This window comes from Nipponia nippon, unplaced genomic scaffold (assembly GCF_047370975.1).
Source record: "Nipponia nippon isolate SJK-2023a ecotype South Korea unplaced genomic scaffold, ASM4737097v1 scaffold_9, whole genome shotgun sequence".
In the NCBI taxonomy this organism is placed as follows: domain Eukaryota; kingdom Metazoa; phylum Chordata; class Aves; order Pelecaniformes; family Threskiornithidae; genus Nipponia; species Nipponia nippon.
In genome coordinates, this window is record NW_028262413.1 from 34,493,768 (window position 1) to 34,516,915 (window position 23,148).

Genomic DNA, 23,148 nt, shown 5'->3' on the forward strand with positions numbered 1-23,148 from the left:
CCCCTAGTACCTGGCAGAAATGCAACACATGATATTTGGGAGGAAGGATATGAATATTTGGCCAATTAAAAACAAACAAACAAACAAAACCAAACAAAAAAACTTACTGTTGTGTTACTCTTCTCTAGTTCTCTAGTCTTCCTTCTTAATTCTGTTTGGCTGCTTATTTGTAATCTTTTCTGTTCTCTTTATTCTCTGTAACACTTTTGTGTTACTGACTTTTACCTTCAAAGTAAGGTTATTGCAAGAGTAGGATTTTTCTTAAAATACTGTTTTATCTTAGAAGGAGAACAAAGCATTGTTAAAGGCTTATGTATCTGTATAGTATCCGTTGGAATCAGAAAATGATGGCTTAGCATCTGATTATGACCAGTGATGATTTGTAACAAAGCTGTCGCCTTCTTTAAGTCTTCTAGATGACTTGACTTAATTTTTAATTTAAAATTTAGTTGACTTTCTTTTTTCTTTTAGGGCTGAGTTCTAAAAATGTTTTTTTTCCCCCCCCCCCATGTTTTTGTACACAAAAGTCAGTTGGCTGGAGAAGCTGAGGAAGATTCCTGATTGTGTAAGGGGATGGGGAAATGAGGTGAAAGAGCATGTGTCTCGCAGTCTTCCTTTCCAAGGTGGTGTGATTAAATTTGATCAGCTTGTGTAAAGCTGGTTGCTTATGGCTTGCATGGAGTGTTCTTAAAATTATCAGTAGCAATCTGACTTGATCTTAGAGTAGTGATATTGAAAACCGATGCTGAAAGCCGGTCCTCGCTGAAGAATTTGCCTAAGCTGTCACTGTTTTATTTGCTTTTTTGAAAAATGATAAACTTATATGTAAATTTGGAATGGGCATCAGTAAGCACTGTAATACCTTTTAATATGTATGCTTGACCATTTAAATGAATGGTTCTTGTTGGATTCCAAATCTACGTGTGACTGGCAAAAAGAATTTCTTCCTTCTAACGTAAGCTGATTTCAGCATGGTCTTTAGTGCTGTGCATTTGATTGACCAAGTATTATAGAAAATGTCTGGAGTACTTTTGCATTTATTTTAAATGCCAAAGTTTTAGCAGTCAAAATTTTCATGCCACTTTTTGGCAATGGAAATCTTTGCCATCCGCTTCTTGATGAGTTTTCTATTGTGTTGGAGAAGGATGAGCTTCAGATATTCCTAATATAGGTACTAAAATGTTCTACAAGGATTTTCTGCCACTTTTATTTGCAAACCAATTCCTGTTTAGGCTGTCTTCACCATGCGAACAGAAATATTTTAATATTGCTTCATGAATGAAGTTAACTAGCAGAAGCACTCATATAGTGAAATAAACTGCATCTAGGCTTGAGATGTGTCTGTGCAGAAACATCAAAGAAAACCACATTCTTAGCTGAGATTGTTAGTTCATCTGGTGTCTAGTGTAGATCTGACACTTCAAAATCATAGCAGAAGCTAGAATTTTGGACTGCTACTGTGTCACACTTTGTTTCATTTATACTCCTTTTCATCCTGTGAATGTTAGAGTACATCTTTGTACTGAATTCACAGAGCAGCTGTAAGGCCATGTCATTCTTGCCTGAAAGTGTAGTGCTGTTGACAACTTGCCAGTAAGTGCTTATGAATGGCTCTAAGTGTCGTACAGCTTTTTCTCTTCGCTTTCTAATTGTCTATTTTTTTCTTTCTTTCCTATACTTTGCTGTCCAGTGTATATCAAAGAATTTCCCATTTGGCTAGAAGCAGCTTGTTCCTTAACCAATTTTGTATTCCATATGTATAAGCTTCTTTGGTTGTTGTTGTTGTTTATTATAAGCCATAATAACACCCGTCTTGTTAAGTGTGTCCTGTATAATCCTTTATAATGTCTGACCTCTGCATTCTAGTAAAAATACCTCTCTCCTGACTAAATGAATGCTTGTCCTTATTGTCCAGGATTGTGGAAGTATGCATCTGCTTAAATGACTGATGCTAAAATAGTGTCCTTTTCTGCCAAGCTATATAAATTCCTTTAAGAATCTGCATGTCAAGTAGCTGATGAAGTGATTTGTCTTTATTGCAATGTCTGCTTGGTCAGTCTAGTTTGACTGACTAAAATGGATTTTTTTTTTTTTTTCAGTAAGAGGGGAAGTTATCTTTCGTTATCTGACCTGTTGCTTGTCCACGGAGTCAGAAATTAGACATGTCTTACAGATACTAATTGGTAGTCTTTTGGGGGGTTGATGCAATCACTTCTATGAAGTTGGAATTTATTTTCAGTGAAGAATCTTAACTGGTAATACTTTTTATAGATAATGGCTAGCACTGCTTGGCATTCTTGTCTGTTCAGTGATGTGTGCATGGCTTTGCTCAAACAAAGGATTTTCAGTCATGAAATGTTCAAGGGCAGTAACTCTGTATTTATATTTTTACATTTGAGTGATTATCTCTGATACGAGATGAACAACCATATTTCTAGAAGGGGCATTACCATTGTGTAATTGCAGGCATCAAATTTAGAATTATCTGAGCAGGAGCACTTCGTCATGTGCTGGAGGCTTCATTGATCACATCGAATCTATTTCAGGCATGTGGATTAGGTACATGAGCATAGATATTTGAAAGTTTCTTTTTCACCCTGCTACTGCTTCCCCTTGATATTTGCCTTACACTTGAAAATGATGCTTTCAAAGGAGGGAGATTAAATAATCATTACTTACATACTGGATTATATAAATTTATTTACAGTACATGCAGCAAGCATTTGTTCCACTAGTAGCAACAAGCAATTACAGCTCTGTTATTTTCCCCATTAGAATATATGGCTTTTGGGCCATAGGAACATCAACATACAAATGGTATTGTAAATACCAATAATAAATACGTTTTACAAAAATGCTATAAAAGATTTTTTTTTTATGGTTAGAATTTGTTCTTATCTCAAATCTTGGCTGATTCAATCTTCCAAAACATCAGTCAGGTAGTGGAAGTGTTTTGGATTCAGAGTGTGAGAGACGGACAAACACAGAAGCACCTGAGTGGTTCTTTTCCTGTGCAGTAGTGGTTGAGAGTGGCTTTTTTGAAAGGTGGGTAAAGATGTTAATAGGTAGTATATGGAAGATATTAAAAGTAAACAAAATTACATGTTTAAATAAACTTGCAATGCAGAGCTTTGTTTCGATATTTATAATACCTACGTTAACGGAACTTTAATGGAATTTTGTCTACAGCTGCATGGAGATCACAGAATGAAGTTTTTTGAGAGAATATAATAAAACCAGGTCTGTCTTTTAGAAAGCTTTCTTTAGCAAGCCTTTCTGTTGCTCTTTTGTTATGAAATAGTTCAGTTTCAATATCTGTAAGAGAAGGAAAACTGAATTCTTAACCTTTCTGCTTCACAAGAATTTGCAGAGACAGTACATGTAGGTGCTTTAAGAGGCAGGATTGTCTGAAAGAAACACTTTCTAATGAGTGAATGATAAGGTATGGGGACGTTCCATAATCTTTTCCTTTAAAAAAAAAATGAATTTTCAACTTTGGAGATCAAGCATTCCTTGTGTAATATCCAGCATAAACTATCACACTGAGAATTTTTGTTTTGTTTTATTGATGTTCTCTAAGAGAAATGCCAAATACGTTTTGCATAAATATGATGGATTTTGGTACTCAAATTGATTTTTAAAGCAACAATTAATGCATTTTAAAGACTGTTCTATGTTGGTTTTCAGTTTTTTCATCTCAGGCTAGCAATGGTGAATCAAGTAGTGATGAAACTAGTAATCAGTCCAGTCCCACAGTACGAAAACGTCGGGCTAAGAAGAGGCTGATTTCTAGCTCCGAGGCTGAGGGTGGGTCACCTGCTGAACCGGAGTCTGAACCTCCCAGAGAAGAGCAGCACAAACGCCAGTTCAGTAGTGGCCTTAACAGATGCATCATACTAGCTTTGGTGATTGCAATCAGCATGGGCTTTGGACACTTCTATGGTGAGTTTATAGAAGACAAAATACATAGAATCAACATCTTGCATAACAAATACCATTTTATTGTGAGTCTGATTTTTTTTCTTGTTCTCTGCTAACAATCTAAACCTAAAAACGAGAAAAAGCAACTGCTAATGTATGGATAATATAGGCAGGCCCTTCAGCAGTGCAATTGTATTTAATATATGCTACTTTAAAATTAAAGTAAATAAAAAGAAACTAATTTTCGTTGCCCTTCCAGGTAGAAGTGTCTTGTTCTCATAATGCAGTGTGTACCCCTTCATTTTTCACACTTTTTCTCTTGAAATAAATTTGTGGTAGTGCTTATCGTTCCTAACAGCATTCACAGTTATTTGAGGCTTTTGTCCCATATGTACTCATCTGGTAAATGTAAGAGCAAGGCATGTTTTTTACAGGAGTGCATAATACCAATATTTTTCTCTCTCCAGTGGAGAAAAATACGCTGTAGTTGTCCTTGCAATTCCAGAGTGGTTTATGGAATCCAGGATAGCAAAAATTTTTCTGTGTTCAGTGTGTTGCCTAAAGTTAAGCACTACACAGATTGTTATTACATTTAACAAACAGCAGAACTCATTCCAGAACTAAATCTACATAGTGCAATCCTGATCTTCTAAGATACACATGCTACAATAAAAACAATAAGAGGGCATTTATTGTTAATAGTAATTTTTCCTGAGTCATTTTAATTTTATATGAAAATGTGCCTTCATAAGAAGACTTGTGATTCAATTTGAGACTGGGAATATGATTCTAATTGGATTTGATTTTGACTGATTATTAGGGGTATAAATTTTGACATTTATTTTGACATTTATACTAATTTTCACTCGAGACTGATTTTTTTTTTTTTTTGTTCTTAGGCAAACCTGAAGGTAAGAGTCATGAGTGATGTGTTGTGGGTGCTGTGCTTGCATTCAGATTTCCTCTTTAAATTGTGGGTGTGTATGTGCACACATAAAAAATCAAGTCTTAAGAATTACTAGTGTATGTGGGATTATAGGAATGGCTAATTCAGTCATATAAAATACTTTTTATTTAGCAGCTGCAGCTAGTAGTAGCTGCTGTAAAAAACTGGTTGATGTATGTTGGCATGCTAGAAGCAGAGAGGACACAATGGCTAGACCAGTCTTTGGTGCTTTGTGGTGGTAACTTGAGGTTTCACTTCTGTTGATCATTTTACTGTATTTAAATTGGGGTTAATCATAAATACTACCCTTTTAAAGAACTTTGAGATCTATGGATGAAAAATTGATTTTGGAAATGTACTCAGGGTCATATCTTTATTAAGGGATTCAATTTGACTTGTTCATTCATTGAATCTGGACCTAAATAAAATTTGTCATCACTGATGACAGCGCTGACAGCATTCTTAGCAGAAAGAAGGCAGTTCTGTGTGGCGTTAGTTTTTGCTTCTTCAAGTGAAAGTTCTTCATGGTTATGTGATAACTAATCTTTCTACCACTAGAAAGGAAATCAAACCCTGCTTTCCATCTTCCTGTTTGGTTGGGGTTTTTTTGTTTTTGTTTTTTAAAAATAAACCACAAACTTGCAAAGATAAATCTATCTCCCTAGAGGACTACTTTGCATTTTTGTGAATCAGCTTGGAATTAATCTTTTTCACAGCAGTCTTTTAATACTAGACTAAGTGTCCTGTAAGAGGATTGGAAAAGGTTACTTTTTATGAAATTACTTTTTTTTTTTTTTTGGTGTCACTATCAGGATAGTGTTTTCCCCTTGGCTAGAGCTCCAGGACCCCTGTAAGACTTTTAAAGATGTAGAAAGCAACTAGAATTAGGTTTTAATCAGTAACTGTATCCTAATCAGTATTAAACCGAGTTAGCTGGCTTTATGATGCTTTAAGAAGGAGATCTGAAAGAGGGCAAGCTTTTCCTATATTCCAGGAAAATAGGTAACTGGGAAAGCTAAAGTTAGGAAGCCCTTGCCAGAAGAGTGTTTCCTTATGGACATTTAGATATTTAATTTTTTTCTTTAACCGGAATCTGCAAAAAGGAATATTGCTGTAATGCTAGGGATTGGGATAGATTACTTAAAGAATCTGAAGGATACTGTGACTTAGAGTAGCACCTGGAAACACAAACTAATTACTGAGGAATGGCACCTCATTATATGCATTTTCAGTGTCTTTGCTACCCTCTACATGTTGCTAAATGTCATTTTTGCTTACTGGATCTAAATTATGATCCTTGATAAGCAGAGAAACAGAGTTTAAGTGTCTTTCTGTAATTCAGGTTCCTCTTAACATGAACCCTTTACACTAAATGATGATTTTTCAGAGGCAGTCTTCAGATTCTTAGGATCAATGGACTTCATCTAAAGTATCTATAAAACATAAACATGAAAAACAAATTTACTGTCAGTATACTTAAATTCACTTATGCAAGCATCTGTACTTCCAATAAGTGTTTATTAGGACTCTGCAAACTTGAAATCATTGCTGTAGAAACGTTGCTTTCCCTTAGCTGAATTGAACTATTGAGGCTCAACTCGGTTTAATAGAACATTGTCTGTTTTTAAGTTATTATTTGACAATGAGTTAAATAGAAATTGAGAGCACAAGAAATTCCTCAGTTTAATAGTATTTATAGAATTTCTTCTGTTTAATAATACCCCCCCTTTAAATACAGAAGTAGAACTCTGCATATGCTGCATTGGTTTTGAAAGAAATACCTAAAACTTGCTGTTGCCATCTGCTTGTAGAGTCAATTCAAGAGAATCTTAAAAGTAAAGAAATGAAAACTACATCAGTGTTAGGATTTACAGAAAATATGTATAGGTAGGGAAGTACCAGTAAAGAAGTTTTACTTGATGGAAAAAATTGGTGGCTAGTACCATGAAGATATTTTTTCAGAAAAACAGTCTCTCAGCCTTTATCTGACAATTGAAAGATAGGATATTACTATCTTTCTCTTCAGCCTTCACTCATGGATAAAAATGACGATATAGGGTCTGCACATATTTGCTGCTTTGTGAGCAGTGTGTAATAGTGTTTTTGCATGAAAGTTTAAATAATTTGTTAATATCCTCTTATTCATGTAACTTTAACAGTAAAAGTTATAGTTCTGAAATACATAATGCATAGACTAATGGTCTCCCTTTTATTCTGATTGGCTTGCATGTTACTAAAAAAACCTACAAAAAAAATCACATATCCTTTCCTGCATAACTTTTGTTGTTTTGTATCTAACTTATTTCTATGTAGTGTTCCAAAATCCCTTCATTTGTTATCGTCAGATAAAAGACAGCGAATTTTGGGGTCTGTTTGAGAAATTGTTTCTCATTGGAAGAAACAGAATCAGTATGTGACAATCTGGTTTTATAATCTTTATTTTGTTACAGCTAAACAGTTACTAGTAAGTACTGGGCAGAAATTGCAAGGTAAGAATGCTTTTGAATTTGCAGAGAAAATGAAGATGATGTTTAGGTTCATCTGTTTCTCTAACTACTTAATGTAAGTCAGACTATCAAAAGAAAGTTTTTATCTTTGTAGGTACAATACAGATCCAGAAACGTCAGCAGCTGGTGACAAAGACACGTGAATTAAAGGATATGAAAGATGACCTTTACCAGTGCCAACAAGAGCAAGGAGATAAAGTCCATCAAAAAGAGGGGGTAGGCATGAGTTTAGCTGGAAGTCATTGGGTTATTCTGTCATTATGTGTGTAATTTACACAAAGTGAAATTAATTTATCACTTAAATCCATTACATTTTTTTCTTTAGGAAGTACTTTCTGAGACTATAATTTTTCTTTCCCCTGAATTCTCAACCAAGATTTTGTATTTTGATCAAATTGGTTATTGGAATGTGTTTAAGCATACTAGTTTTTATATATGTAGTCTAGGAGTTATCTGGACACAGAGACTGTCTCTTTCCCTATGACGTAGTGCCAGGTTGTCATTGTCAGCTGAAGCAGAATATGCTGGTGAAAACCTATTACAGGTTGAATCTACAGGTTTTGTGAATTTACTTTCTAAATTGTCAATGGTTATTAATTTTTTTAAAATACTTAACCTGTACTTTTAGTTTTTTACTGTTAGATCATTCAGAGAGAAGATTAGGGAGTGCTTTGTGCATGCATGTCTTTTTTTTTAAAGTTTTCTTTTAGGTTGCTGATAGCACCACTTATACATAACTCAATATGTTTAGTTCTGGAGTTTGTCAAGGATGCCAAGAAACTGAGGGGATCCTTTTGTGTTAGGCTATAGTTACATGAACACGTATTTTCAGCAGCAAATTTGGTTCAAAATCAGTTCCTGAATTTCTGCCCCAACTGTTGAATGCCCTTGCTTCTGCTAATGTATTTGGTTTTGTAATCTGTGAACCCAGTTTGCTGAACATAAATCAACAGCAAACATGCACATTTTAATTTCCTTTTAAGATGGATCAATTCACGTACCCAGTTTGCCATCCTTCAGCTAGTTAAACCAATACAAGCAAGGGGTGATGACCTCTGGTTGGAAGGGGGAGCCTCTCACATGGTCTTTGTTGCCAAGAAAGTGTTTGTGTGTATATCTGAGATAAACAAACTAGCTCTATTTTTGCATCTTGCTGCAGCATGTGTCACTGCATCCAAAATAAGTAAACTCTGTCTGGGCTACCTTGGTCTTTCATCTTTCTAGCTGAAATTGTAACAATTCTAATTGTAGTATTTTTGCTTGTTTTATTTTTGTTTGTATTAGTCAATGAAGGGAGATCTTGCCACATGTTTGACCTCTACTGAGATGGAGAAGAAATCCTTTGAATCTCAAAAAAAAAGTCTTGCTGCAGAAAATCAGCACTTAAGAGAATCTCTAGAGAAGGAAGAAAAAGCTTTGGCCTCACTTCAGGAAGAATTAAGGAAGCTAAGACAACAAATTAGAAACTTAGAAGATAAAGGTAGTAGCACTGAGTCTATTGTAATGGAAAATCAGAAACTAAGGGAGCATTTGGAAGAGGAAAAGCAAAGAAACCACAACTTTCTTAGGCAAAAGGAAACACTCTTTGCAGAGGCACAGATGTTAAGGAGAGAACTGGACAAAGAACGGCATGTTACAGAAGCTCTAAAAAAAGAACTGGAACAGTTAAGTTCTCGTCAAACACCTGACAATGCTGATGATGATACGTTAAGAGAAAATCAAGAAATAGAAACTCTGCGAGGAAGACTAGTAGAACTAGAAAAAAAGCTAAACTTTGAGCAACAGCGCTCTGACTTATGGGAGAAGCTGTATGTTGAAGCGAAAGACCAAACTGAAAAACAAGAAATGAATGAAAAGGGACAAAAGAAAGGTGCTAAAGGGCAAAGTAAGACTAAAAAGAAGTCAAAGGAATCATTTTTTGGTTCAGTTAAAGAAACTTTTGATGCTATGAAAAATTCCACAAAAGAGTTCGTAAGACACCATAAAGAAAAGATTAAGCAGGCTAAAGAAGCAGTGAAAGAAAACCTGAAAAAATTCTCTGATTCTGTAAAGTCTACATTCAGACACTTCAAAGATACCACAAAAAACATCTTTGATGAAAAGAAGTCAAATGATAAAAGACATGAGGCAAACAAGAAAGCTCGAACTTTTTACCGAGAACATAACTCTTACGAGAATAAGAAGCACCTGCATTACAGGGGACCTAACATGCCAAAAGAATTCAAAGACAGAAGAAAGCATCAGTCTACAACATTTGAAAAAGATACATATTCACAGAAATGTCTCAATGATCCTTTGTGTAACAGAAAACATCAGTTTGTCCTAAAGGGCTGCTCTGGTATTTTTGAATGTGCTCATCAAGAATTCATTGGTCTCTTTAACAGAGTATCAGACCCTATCAGGGTGGATGAATTTAATCGGCTAATGAAAAAGTACTTGCAACAAGTTGTACATAACTTTCATCATTGGAGAGAACTAGAAAATTTTATCAATAAATTTTTTCATAATGGGGTATTTATACATGACCAGATGCTGTTCACTGATTTTGTTAATGATGTCAAGGATTACCTGGAAGATATGAAGGAATACCAAAATAATAATGAAAAGGTTTTTGAGGATTTGGACAAATACATCTACAGATACTACTTTCATTATGATAATTTACCCCAATATGGACCCAGGTTTGTTTCCATGTTTCCTGAACTTGTTAACACAGTGAAGTAGTCTTTGTAAAGACAACTAGCGTCCTTGTTCTAATAGGTGGTCTTCTAGCGTGTATGTATATGTGCATATACATATATCTACCACAGAAGACTTTCTGAAGGACTCAATGGAAATACTAGATTGTGTTATATAAAGTGGATCTCTAATACCTTATATATAAATTTAGTGGGGGCTCTTAGTTTGTGAGGCATTACAGATCCACTGTACATAGCAAAACTATTATTTCTACTGAGTTCTTTAGAAAACTGTAATTGCAAGTAGGTTTACTTTAGACTGAACAGCTATGATTGCCTATCTGATGGGATGAATAACTAGCTCAGAAGAAGCATTAACTAGGACTTCCTTGTTGTCGTTCCCTGAATGAGAAGGTTTTTGGATATATTTGAGCAGTTTCAAAGTCCTGTTCTGGCAGGTATATTCCCTGCTGGCTTTTCAGGAATTTCACTACTCTTGTAGCTGAGTATAATACTGAGTTAGTCTGGACGCCCAGAGCAGAGCTACTCAAATGGCAGGCTTTAGTTCAGACCCAGACTGTATTTTGTTCAGACTTGCTTACAAAGGTCCTTGGCATGGATTGTTTCCTACGTTACCTTCCTGTATGGAATGGTCAGGGCTTCTACAGAGCAGCCGTGGTATGCTGCCTGGCTGGCCCAATGGAGCTAGATGTGGTGGACTGTGTCTACTGCAGAGACTTTGATGAAAGAAAATTAAGCAAGCAGCCTTAATATATTGTGTGGAACTTGTTCTTTCTAGAACACTTATGTGTATTTTTTTATGTGGCTTTTAATATCATTGCTATTACAAAATTGGCTATATAGTCTCTTGTACTAATCTTTATTCTGATGAGGTAAGAAAAAATGTGATATATGAACTAATTTATAATACACAAGAAGTTGTCCTTGTAGACATAGCAGAACTTTTCCCTGTGCTGGTATTTAGTGCAAAGCATATTTATTATTTAGATCAAGGTGCAGTTCTTCAGTCAGGTTTCTGTTTTGGACTTGTATTGTTTATTATTTCATGTGGTTTATTGCAGCAGGAAGTTTGAATACTTAACTACTTTGGGGTTACTAAAGATTATGTGAGGTAGTACTTTCTCCTGTTAAAAGTTGAACTGTGAGGATGATACTCCTGTTATCAGCTACCAAGTCACCTTTTTAATGTGTAGTTTTGGCAAACACATGACATAAGTTTTATCTTTTTATTTATAGTCCAAGTACTTCTTACTAATTTATTATTAAAATGAAGGTTTTTAAATATTTAATTTTTGAGTACTTTAATTCACTTTGCAGAAAAACAGAATTTCAAATTCCTTTACTGATAGTACTATACAGATGTTTGTATGATACTGACGATGAAAATAGCCTTGCGTCAGTAGGCTAGAGATGCTAGTCATATGATAACAGCATGTAGTATAATGGGACTGTTTGCATCAAAAACTGCAACAGGTGAGCAACAGTGTTTCATCAGTGCCCCCTTTCTCTGTATAAATGTATGCTTTCCTAGGGGTCTGTAAAGTTTTCACTGTTTTTATAGAGCAGAATGTGATAGAATAACTGAAAAATAGATTGAGACCTCACTCAAGGATCACAGTAGGGATAATCAAACAGCTGTTCACCTGGCTTTATTCTAAAAATAACTTCAGGCAACCAGCTGCAGAGCATTTTTATTCTTAGAAAGGATTTATTTCAAATATACCAGCTTACTGGTGATGATAAACCCCACACCCATTTTGCTTATAAGAGGAAGGACTACTTCTGAGTACTAATTTTGTTTTCTTTTCAGTCAACCTCCGCGTGTTAAAAGCTGTTCTTGACAATTTAATTGTGTTTCAAAATGTTTTTAGAGCAATGATTTCATAAGAGTAGTAATAAGCTTTTGTTTACTCCTTGCAGTCGACCTAAAAGGCCTTCTTTTACACAAACTGAAAATTCCAGACATGAAAAACAAGCTCAGAAGTACCACCACCGTAATAAAAGAGAAGGTAAATGGCATAAACATGGTCGCACTAATGGAAGACACATGGCAAATCTTGAAATAGAATTGGGGCAATTACCCTTTGATCCAAAATACTGAGTAATTTATGGTGAAAATAAGATCAGAATTAATAATTCACATCCTCTCCAGAAACTAATTGTTTTTCAGCAAAGCAGCAAGATGCAAGTTTTTTTCTCTAAATAATTTGATTTTTACACATTTTTGTTAAAAGGCAGAAGTCAAGCTTTCTAATTTGCATATTCTGTACTGTTGCTTTAACTGTTCTTTGGAAGTGACGATAGTTTGGGTGCCAGCAGTATTGTTGCAGAAACTAGGCATGTGATGACTTGTGTATGAAAAATATGCTTAATTGCATTCCATTAGCGTAGTTCAAGCTTGAGTCATGCATAATGTACCAATAATTAACTCTGATGTTTGATATACTAACTTCATCTCATCCTTCAAAAAATAGGTCTACATTAAGGTAATGTATTTGTTAGAGTTTTGTAATCTTATACTTGCTTCTTGTCTTTGAGGGGGTTCAAGAGCCTGTTGAATTGTGAAGAATTTGCTGTGCTGCATTCTAATCAGCTTGCTGATTTAAGCACTTGAAATGTCTTGCATATCTGCATATTGTAGAAGAAAAATAAAGAGACATTGTGGATAAAAGTCTTTATTTATAAAACAAACATAGCATAGCTGTACAGTTCTATAAAAATGGTCCAGTCTTGTCTAATTTCTTATTGTTTAAGTAGTCCTATGGTAACTTTGGTCTTCCTGATGTTTCCTAGCATTGTAAGGTAGGTCAACACCCCCACCCTACCATACTGCTACTGAAGCTGCCTTCACGAAGAGACTAATCACACTTCCCCATTTGACTTACCCAGTTTCAGACTCACTACTCTCTCCTTTCTGCAGTACAAGATCTTCTAAGCAGAGTACTGCTATGCAAAACTGATCTCATTAGGTCTTAAGTCTAGAAACTGATCTTCAGGTATGATTCATTTCAGTTTTTTTCCTGTAGACGTAGATGTGGCTTCCAACTCGTCCTTGAGGTACATGAGTGTGAAAGACAGTGGCTGTTTTCTCATAGCCCCTTAAAGCTAGAAATGATGATATTTCCTGTAAATGAACATACATTAGTTTCCACAGTCAGAAAGTATAGTTGGGAGCATCAGAACAGTGTTGCAGTCTCTTCTGAAAACCATCAATTCAACTGTCCCTTGGAAGTTTTATCCTTTATTTTAGGAAAGACTGCTAGAAAAAGAGGTACCTATCCTGTTTGATTCTGTCTGGAGTGGATACTCACCAGACACTGTTGTTTTGAATACATGGACTTCATAAAAGAATTGAGGGCAAAACGTACTCTGACTGCAGGCATTTTTGCTTGGCATTATTGCTTACTTAAAAGTGTATGGTTCTGGGAACAGACCACACATTTGTTTTAATATGGCTTGAGAATTCCATAAAACATTACTTTATGGCATGTAGAATTCACACAGAGGAGAGGGCATACATGAATATTAAGTATGTATCACTGGAATGGTATCTATACTATATTGTGAACTAGAGGGTTCAATTTTAATTTAAGCTGTGTTTTAAAAAGTTGCAGACAACAATTTTCAAAAATCTTAACTATAACTCTCCCCTAATTTATTTTTTAACTTGACCTCAGAACTAGTTTGTTTCATCTTGCAGTTACCATACCTGTTCTAGCACATTGAAGAAGATCAAGTGACTGGGTAATAACGTATCATTGTAAAACTCCTTTTTAAGCCAGCCAAGTGGATTAGAGTAAAATACATCTGCTTCATCAATATAGCTCTCATTTCCAGTTAGGTCTGGGGGACACTGAAGGAATCTCATTTTTAGAGGACAGTGAACGTGACTAGGGAGAGAAACAAAACAAACACTTCAGAATAAACTGACCAATATCAAAGATTTGAAATGACTCATCACTTAAAGATACCTCAGTCAAAACCAAAATTGAATAATTAAGGTTTTTTTTCCCCAGAGTCATATTTTCGTCCCTTCTGTACCTCATATGAAAGCAAAAGTAGAACAAGTAGATTCAGCTCCAAACTGCTGTGACTATGTTGTTAGCAGTTCACAGAAAGCAGATTTATGTTAATAAAAATGCCATCTGTGTAACATCAGTTTCTTAAAAGCTACTTTTCCGTATCGGCTTCACTGTTTATATCTGCTTTAACGTTTTGTTTACTTATCAGGATCTATTGCAAACTATTTGGAATAGCAACCTCAGTCATTGTATGTTGTAATTACATTTCTTTACTGTCTAGCAGCAGAAGTAAAGGTAAAATTAATACAGTTTGACTGTAACAATTAGCCTTTAGTTTTGCTACAGAATGAAGCAAATCATAATGATTTCAATGCTATCATAATGAAGCAGTATGACTTTCAGAAGTCATAAGACTTACTGCATATCCTCATAGAAAGCTGTTTTACAAAATCTGAATAAAGCTTAGATGCTGAATTTTATTCTGTGGTATAAACATTTGGCTTATTTCCCCTATTCATTCTGTGTTAACTGTATGAAAAACCAAAAGTCCCCCTGTATACATTTTATCCATCTCAATTTATTAATCTTAGGGAAAAAAATTAATTTCTGCTTAAGTGTATGGATTTTAATATAGTACACTGTTTAATACCTGTAAAATGGAGTAGAGTGGCACGGCATCATGATGAAGACAAAAGCTTGTGACTGGTAAGAGGTATTACAGAGTTGCTGTATGTGACTCATAACATCAAGAGAGCCTCGCTGGTGAATCAAGCCTGTATACAGGGCTGGGAGTAAGTTTGATAAAAGCAGGAAACTTGCTGCAGATTTCTTCCATGCTTTCAGGTGTTTCAAAGAATATCCTATAGAAATATTTCAGTAAGTTTTGGAGATAAGCAAATACTACCAGTTCCACACCGTATTTTTGAAAGTACGGTAACTTACTGGAAAACCATTACTCAGTTGATAACAATACTGTGCTTTGAGGTATTCTAATACAGTGTTCTTTCAGTCTTTACTCTTTGAATGGAAATTCAAAGGTTAGACTTTGCCCTTATTAACTGTTGGATTTAACAGTGTAAATGTTAAGGCCATACCTGTCTCTTGAACTACAGAAGTACGACTTCAAAGCCAGTGCTTTGTCTCCCTAGAGTTTAATTTTAATTTCTTGTGGGGAAAAATAGTCCATTTGGTAGTTTGGATGAATGATACGTGGCGACTTACTGATGTGTTCCGATTCATGCATGTCCTAGTAGAGCCAGAATAAACGGTAACTACACGTGCTTTGGTATGGCTGTGGTATTCTTTTCTTCCAACATGCTGAAAGCTACAGCATTCCCTTATTGTTACTCATTTTTGAGCCACTATCTTTGGAAACGCTTACTCCTCCATCTTTTCCCATCTCCCATCCCTGCCCCTTTCCCCCCTACTTTTCTTGAAGGAGCTAATAATAGGAAGAGACCTTTCTCCTGGTGGGAGATAGGTGTATAAACCTATTTCTCACAACCACAACTTAGATGAACCTGGCACAGAAGACAGCTTCATGTTGCAACCAGTCTGGAAACCCTTATTAAGTCATGTGCTTGTCAGTCTTAGGAGATAAAAATATTTTACACAGCCTAGCTCTGTGACCACCTTTATTGAACCAGAAGAAACAAGTTAGAATAGGCCCGTTTCAGAAGTCAGTAACAAGTAAGTTAAATTCATCTTCAGTTGGTCTGTTCTGACAAATTGCAGATCTTTCAGATGAAAGCAGTCCACTAATTACTCTGTGGTTTAAACACGAGTGGAAACATTCTATTATAGGCATTTTCTACTGCTTTTGTGAAATGCTCTTAGCTTATCTTTAAGTGTGCTTGAAAATGACTTTGAAATTCATGTGGTTTTTTTCTTGCTTTTATTTATAATGTTTTGAGCAATTTAAAGACCTCTTTGTAACCACTGAGTTATCAGAAGTAACTTTTGTCATGTTTTTCTTTACTAAAATATCCAAACAGAAGATAATTAGCTCTTGATAAATTGCGTAGATGACCTCATTCCCTTATAGACATGAAAGTTAAGAGGGATATGAACAAAAAACAGTGATCTGATTGGAATTTTTCTGCATGTGAGGTAGAACTGGTTCATCTTAAATCTGCTGTTGAACTAAGCCAAGACATATTACATATTTGATCTCAGCGGAGAGCAAAATTATTGAAATAAGATGCACTTTTGTTTAGACTAGCAAAACAGATGAATCAATGAAAATTGTCATTTTCTTTAACCTGTTTTGAACTTGTATTTAAACTAAAGCTATACAGCTTCATGTTCCAGAAGTTTTAATCTTTCTTTTGTAACTTTTCAGCATACTAGACTTTACATCATGTTTTTACTTTTCCTATAGATGCACTACTGTAGTTAATACCTAGTTTTGTAAAATATAAAATACTTCCTTATTAGGCTCTTTTTTGTTCCTAAAAAAAAAAAAAAGCACAAAACAGGAAAAAAGTGAATACTTTAAAAGTTTCTGTTAAAGTATCAGAAAAATCTTCATTAGCAAAAGCAATACGCTTTCCAGTTTAAACTGTGGACAGATTCTCTTTAATTTTTAAGTTAACCACATTAGTTTAGGGACCTTATTCCTGTTTTAAGAAATTCACATTGCTATGCCTGAAGGAAAAAGCGATCACATTAACTGCTCTAAAACTTCTATAGGAAGTAGCCTCCAGCTGGTGGTTGGTCAAGAGCAGACAGAAGACTCGCATCATCTACTAACACACCTCAGTCCTCAGAAAAGGATAATTGAATACTTTTTTTTTTGTTGTTGTTGCATAGTCAAAGGCATTTGTCAGACATACTTGAGAGAACTAGGTGGAAAAATACAAAGGAGCCAAGGAACAAAATTCACTGTAAGGGTGGCATCGCAAAACAGTTAGGAGTCACTGAGGCAATTTCCCTATTTTTTGCAGGAAGTATTTTTGTCCATGCTAAGGATTCTCCATCTGTGTTTCAGTCACTCGCTGTTCCTCATCTTTTTTTTTTTTCCTTCCCTTTTTTTTCCTAGCTGTAAGAAAAGGTTAGGCTAGTTCTAAGAATCCTTTGTCAAATACCTACATTGACTATTAACAGTCTCTCTTTAGGTAAAAATTATACACAGGGAAGGTTGCAAGACATCTGAAACGAATGCTTACCACAAAAAAACATGCAAAATGGCAGTACCGGATAGATGAACCTGAATTCTTTATGGCTCAGCATGCTGTAATAAAACAGATATAATAATACAGCGAGAAAATTAAATGCATCAGTTCTCTTGAGAAAATGCGTTTTTGAGCTTGGAGGACTGGAAGAAAAGCACTTGCATGTACTAAAAAGCTTTTGGCATCAAAGCAGTTTAGAGTAAAAGTCCAAATTGTTACTTTTTAATAACATAATGAGTACATTCAAATTAAGATTATTTGGTCAGTTTAAACCAAGCACTAATAAAAGTACCTGGCTACTAATCTAGCAATTAAGTGGTCTATTTATTTCTATCACTACTAGATATAACTTAGCTAGTACTTCACCAATTTGCTTTCTGTAATAGAACACAGTAAAAAGCGTGGATGAGAAGCTATAAGATTCAAGTACACATTTGTGTCTAACAAAGTAACGTTCACCTCTGCTGCTGCAACTTTATACAATTTCCCATGCCAACTTTTGGGGCTTTTTTGGGGATTGCTGCAAGACTTGTGTCATGGGAACCAAGCAGCTTCTTACAAGACTAAGGGAGATAAAAAAGGCCTAAAATCAAGAGAGCTACAGCCAGTTTTGAGTTAGACTGAAAGAAGAGATGGCATTTGTGGCCTCGCTACTGTTTCGCTGTATTCCGTTACTACTGTAGTCTAACGCTATTTATTACTTAGTATTTATTAATTTGCTCTAACTTTTCTTGTCTGAAAGTGTCTCTTGTTTAATCTACAGTTAATTCTGATGCTTTAGAAACAGCTTACCTTTTCTTCTACTTCTCAACTTAAAATAAGACATACAGTCCTATGATAAATGTTAAGAGCTATGTGTAGACTTGTGAATGGAGTAAGTTTTAGAGGCCCAAGAACATCTCATCCTACTGGGGATGTATTAAAGAACCAAATTAAATGGTGTTTATGTTAACAGGCATCTAGTAAACACAGTTTTCCAACTAGCTCTATTGTTGCTTAAATACCTGTTAGGTGACTGAGTGTTTTTTGTCTTTTTTTTTAACTTTCCATTGAATTTAATGCTGAATTATTTTATTCTTTAAGGGTCTAATAAATTCTAAAAATATGTTTGGTAATGATACAAGAAGTAGTATTACATAAAATTCTAGAAACTATTGTATAATTGACTGCGTTTCTTGGAGTGTTTGAGTAGTTTAAAGTTTTCTATCACTTAACCTGCATATTATGCTTTTTTTGTTCTAGAGAGGACATGAGCTTTGAGAAGAACAAAACCAGTGAAAGATAGTAGTTACACTTAGGAGAAATTACCTGTATACCAACACTGTCCAAATCACTGCCATTAGAAAGATGTGATACCTTTTTGGTGCCAGCACACAGCCATGAATAAAGAAAGGCAGATGGGTACCCAAGATGACTGGTAGTCCCTGAGTGAAGTACCAATGCCAAGGATGAGATCCGTAAAATGTTCCCAAGTTCTGCAGCACGTTGAATTTCAAGAAGTTCAGCTGAACCAGTACCCACTGGAAGATTTAGGGGGGGTGGGGGGCTGAAGTTAAATACAAATCCAAAGTGAAAACCAACAGCTAAATTGAATTACAGTCATCACTGGCCTTAAATGATACAGCATTTTCATTCGTACTTACGGGTTTTTTCTATTAAGACTCGTCACAGACTTCCTATATTTAGCAATGAAACACAGAAGTGTGTTAAGTTTTGTAGTTTGTTGATAACTATTGATTTATAGCTGAGCATACTGATCTTAAGTAACACCCTGACATTTAAAATAACTGAGAAGTCAGTGTTTAAGGTTTTATGGCTTAGGATATATTTAGAGATCATAGGCCAGACACAGTCACAGAAATAACAGAAGTTAGACAAGTCTACATCTGTCTATTTTAAAATACTAAACCAAATTTTTTTCTAAGTCAAATTTAAAACAACTTACCTCACCAAAAAACACACGGTCAATTATTAAAGAGGTTCCTACTGTGACCAATCTGCAAAAATGGAAAGTTGGTTGCACTGATATTGCCTGAATTGCTTTTGTACCAGATTCTACTCTTTTCCAAACAGCTGTCAAAATTCCTTGATTCCTAATCTTTTTTGAGATTATCCATACTCATGGTCTTTTTACAGTGGCCAGTTGCCATCACCTGGTATCCTTGGCACAATCCCAGATTAAGCTGGAATGCTGTTCATGCCTCATCCTCATGAAATCTCTCCTAGTGCTTTTTTGCAGCATATACATTAATTTAAAGGAAGCATGCCCCTTCTTTAAACTTTTGCAAAAAGACTGGTTTTTTTTTCCTTGCTTTTTACATGAAATCAGCTTTTTTGGGTTGTCTGCCTTTGTGGTGGTAAAATCAATCTTAAGATATAGCTGTGCACAGTCATAGTTTAAATTCAGAAAGAACTTACCCAACTGGAATGCAGTTGTGTAGGATAAGGTCTGCTTTCCTCTGTTCTTGCAAAAAATGACTGAAGACCAAAGGTATCCATGGGATAACAGCGGTGGGACGAATAACAATTGCAAGTGCTATCAAAGCTAAATATTTGCAACTAGAATGAGGGAACATAAGAAAAACAAAAGTTTATCAAAAGGTTTAGTCAGTTCTTTTGCAGACAGTGACATGTCAACAATTTAAATACTGTCATGTCTCTGACCAAAAGTTTTTCATACTGCAGATAACTTTGATTCTCTCAGTGCAGATACTCTGCTTTACTTGGAAGGCTGACGACTATGTAATTGCTTTATTAGCAATGGAGTTGTTAACTAGAAGCACATACTTGCTTTAAAATAGATAGCTGGTAAAGAAAGTCGTGACCACAAATTAACTGGTATCTGAACCCAAACAAGCTTTTGTTATCTTTTCCCAAGTTACCACAAATTCCAGTCCTTTCAAGTTTAAATTAGTTTCCCATAAAGTGATACTTTGCATAAGGGAACTAGAGAGTAGTAATTTTATATACCAACTGTATCACGGCTTCAGAAAAAAAATTTAAAGGAAATACCACAATTGCTGTTCTTTCCATGATCTAGAGCTCTTGCTACATGAATGAGGTGGTTTTGGTTGTCTTATATTTTAAGATAAAAGTTAGCATTTTAAACAGTATCAGTAGATCAGTGTTATCCCAAGCCAAAAGTTATCAGTACTGTTAGTAGAAAGTTTCTCACCTGCTTCCCATCTTGGAACCTTTTATCGGATAGTAGGAAAGAGCAAAAATGGTAAGAAGAGTTTCCATGGTGTTTGTTAGAGTTCTGGTACAGGAATACCATGTAAACCAGGAACACAGCTGGCAGAAGTACTGAAAATTATGAACAACAGGATGCACAGGGAGAAACATGAAAACAAATTCTGTAGTTTTAAATGAAGGTGATAATTCTTCAAGGTGTGAGTTACCATTTTGCTGTTGTTTACACTGCAACACTGTTTATTAACATGCATAAATTTTTTTTATAGGCTAAGACTCACCACGCACTTTGCTGTTTCTGCATTTTCAAGGTGTCGCACTAAGGAGTAAAGCTTCACATCAGCAAAAGCTGCCAGCACTGCCTGTGCAAGTCTAGGGACCCATATCTATGTAAGCAGAGAGAAAATTTTATTTGCAACAAACATGTTATATTCCAAGTTCAAAGAGAGGACTACTGAATTAGTGAGTTCAGACATGAAAATAGTGAATTAGTGAATATTCTCTATAGCTTTTTATGATTTGTTTAAAAAGACCAGTAAGGTCCTTTGGTAAGACGAAGAAAGTCTAAAGTTCAATTGAAAGTGTTCAGAAATTGAAAGTAGAATTCTTTGCCATTCATCTCCAGTAGAGGTCAAAAGGGGCTGTTGTTACTGAGTTTAGTACAAATACATATTATTAAACACTCTGGAAAACTGAACCACTGAGCAATTATGATGTAGTGGCAAACAATATCACTATGAAACAGAAGGGGATTGATGGAGGCCAAGAATAATCCTCTGCAGTCACAGGCATCAGTACTGTGACTGGAGATCTACAAATGAGTTCTGCACCCAGGCGAAACACTTCAGTGAGGTCTCTGTGCTCATACATCTCTAATGGCCAGATTCAAGGCTTTGTATTTTACCTGGACAATGATAAAAATACACTGAATTTAAATACAATGCTTTTAAATTGGGTTTTAGTAGGGGATGCGTTTTCTGATTACACTCACCAGCAGCTGAACGTCGTCCTTAGCCAGCAGCTGTAAAGCTTTGTAGATGCTTGCAAAGATCAGGGGGTACGAATAACCCCTTAAGCCATTTGCCCATTCCCAAGTCAGGTACCCATAATTATTAATATTAAGGACAGATCATGAACAACTGAAACAAAAAGTTTCATTCCAGCTGTGATACTCTCAGACTTGTCTGGGCCGAGACCACTACCCTCGCGGCCAAAAGCAGCGGGATGCCTGTTTCTGGCCAAGCCAGCGCTGAAAGCCTCTTCCCGAGCGCTCCTCCCGCGAAGCTCGGGGAGCGGGGCCGTGCCCCCTCCGGCCCGCAGAGCCATGGCGATGGGGGGGGAGCGAGGACCGGCGGAAGGCCGGCACCGCGAAGGATATTTGAAGACCATGCGATGGGCCACCTCCAGCGACTGCCAGTACTCGTCCGGGACGAAGCTGGTCTGGACGAGGAAGCAGTTGAGCGTCCGCAGCGCCACCGTCAGCGCCAGCAGCGGCGCCGGCCCGCCGGCAGCGCCTGCCAAGGGAAGGCTGTCCGTCAAGGCTCCCGCCGGGGGGCGCCACCGCCCCGCCCCGCCCCGCCCCGCCCCGCTTACCGGCGCCTCGCTGCCCGGCGGCTCCGCCGGGGGCGCTGTACAGCACCGACCGACGCTTGCGGAGCCGCACCGCCTCCGGCCTCCGCGCCCGGCCCCGGGCCCGCGCCAGCAGCCCGCCGGCCGCCTCCATCCGCGGAGGCGGGCCTCCGCCGGCGCATGCGCGACCTCCCGGCCGCGGGGACGCCGCCGGAACTTCCTTCCGGTCGCTCTAGCGAACGGGAGGCCTCCGCTCTGTGGTCTCCTGTCTTTCAGGTGAGGGGCGCCGGGTCTGGAGCTGCTCGGGGCCGCGGGGCGGAGCGGTCCCGGGGCGGGGGGCGCCGAGCGCCGAGCTCTGCCCCCGTCCCCTTTCCCCGCCGCGGGGCGGAGGTGCCGCGGAGGGGCGCGGAGAGGCCGCGGCGCCTCACGCGCGTGTCTGTGGGCGCAGGTGCGGCAGCGCCGCCTGCCGGCATGTGGGGGCGGCTGCCGCTGCCGCAGGTGGCCCTGGCCGTGGCGCTCGGCGTGGCCAGCGGGCTCTACATCTACCGGCCCGTCTTCCAGCCGCCCGCGCCCCCGCAGCACCCTGAGGGCACGGCGGAGCCGCCGGCGGACGCCGCGCCGGAGAAGAGGCCCTGAGGGAGTCGTGCGAGCCGCGCCGGTGCCCCCGCGCCGTTCCCCGGCACCGCCGCGCAGCCCGGACCTCCGCGCCGCCCGCCGAGGAAATGGCGCCCACGCCTCGCACCAGCTGGGAGCGTTCGTCGCCTGCCGGGGGATGTCCCTTCTGCGCCCTGCGGCAGCCGTGGCGGTCCCGGGCGGGCTCCTCCGCGGCCCGGCCACGCTCTGAGGCAGTCCGCCATCGGAGGATGTAACCGCGTCCGTGTGTGTTTGGCACCAGCCTGTAGGGACGTGAATGTTGAAACTTGTATAAAATTCTGGATGTTTAAAGGTATGTCTTCACGTCTAAGTTTAAATAACCACCAGAGAACTGGAAAAAGAAAGTCACTGGTGTACGCTTACATTTCATGGGGTTTTTTGGATTGCCTCTGATCTGATCCTCCAAGCAATAAATACCATTTTTATCCACTTGTCACGGTTTCAGTTCTTAATACTTCAGTTCTG

At 37.7% G+C, this 23,148-nt stretch overlaps 2 protein-coding genes and 1 long non-coding RNA gene across 12 annotated transcripts in view; 2 read left to right on the plus strand and 1 right to left on the minus strand.

The window, feature by feature from the left end:
* The window catches only part of CCPG1 (cell cycle progression 1), a 34,849-nt gene extending 13,103 nt beyond the window's left edge, over positions 1-21,746 (plus strand). The window contains exons 6-13 of one of the 9 annotated variants that reach the window (XR_015701216.1): positions 528-623; positions 3,688-3,942; positions 4,821-4,832; positions 7,469-7,590; positions 8,659-10,055; positions 11,994-12,082; positions 20,730-20,850; positions 21,624-21,746. Coding sequence is in view for 8 of the 9 variants with exons in the window: in XM_087743116.1 (XP_087599242.1) it covers positions 528-623; positions 3,688-3,942; positions 4,821-4,832; positions 7,469-7,590; positions 8,659-10,055; positions 11,994-12,174 (2,063 nt within the window). In the remaining variant the exon portion in view is untranslated. Of the gene's footprint in view, positions 1-527; positions 624-3,687; positions 3,943-4,820; positions 4,833-7,468; positions 7,591-8,658; positions 10,056-11,993; positions 13,043-18,510; positions 18,654-20,729; positions 21,401-21,623 lie in introns of those variants that run through there. The other 8 variants (XM_087743114.1, XM_087743113.1, XM_087743112.1 and 5 more) reach the window with 8 other exon arrangements.
* On the minus strand, positions 12,733-22,197 carry PIGB (phosphatidylinositol glycan anchor biosynthesis class B). 2 transcript variants are annotated; one of them, XM_087743119.1, is made up of 12 exons: positions 22,054-22,197; positions 21,839-21,974; positions 21,452-21,569; positions 20,742-20,846; positions 20,444-20,574; positions 19,687-19,827; positions 19,214-19,265; positions 18,577-18,788; positions 17,263-17,327; positions 14,745-14,955; positions 13,783-13,963; positions 12,733-13,197 (listed from the first exon to the last, which is right to left on the minus strand). In XM_087743119.1, exons 1-12 carry the CDS (start codon positions 22,181-22,183, stop codon positions 13,066-13,068), a joined length of 1,614 nt encoding a protein of 537 aa, XP_087599245.1. In that variant the 5' UTR covers positions 22,184-22,197; the 3' UTR covers positions 12,733-13,065. The 2 variants fall into 2 exon arrangements, with proteins under 2 accessions (XP_087599245.1, XP_087599246.1); XM_087743120.1 differs by lacking the exons at positions 19,214-19,265; positions 20,444-20,574.
* LOC148050266 (uncharacterized) lies at positions 22,167-23,112 on the plus strand. Its single transcript, XR_015701217.1, has 2 exons — positions 22,167-22,305; positions 22,478-23,112. It is a non-coding gene; the product is annotated as an uncharacterized LOC148050266 (long non-coding RNA).
* Positions 23,113-23,148: the final 36 nt, after the last annotated feature.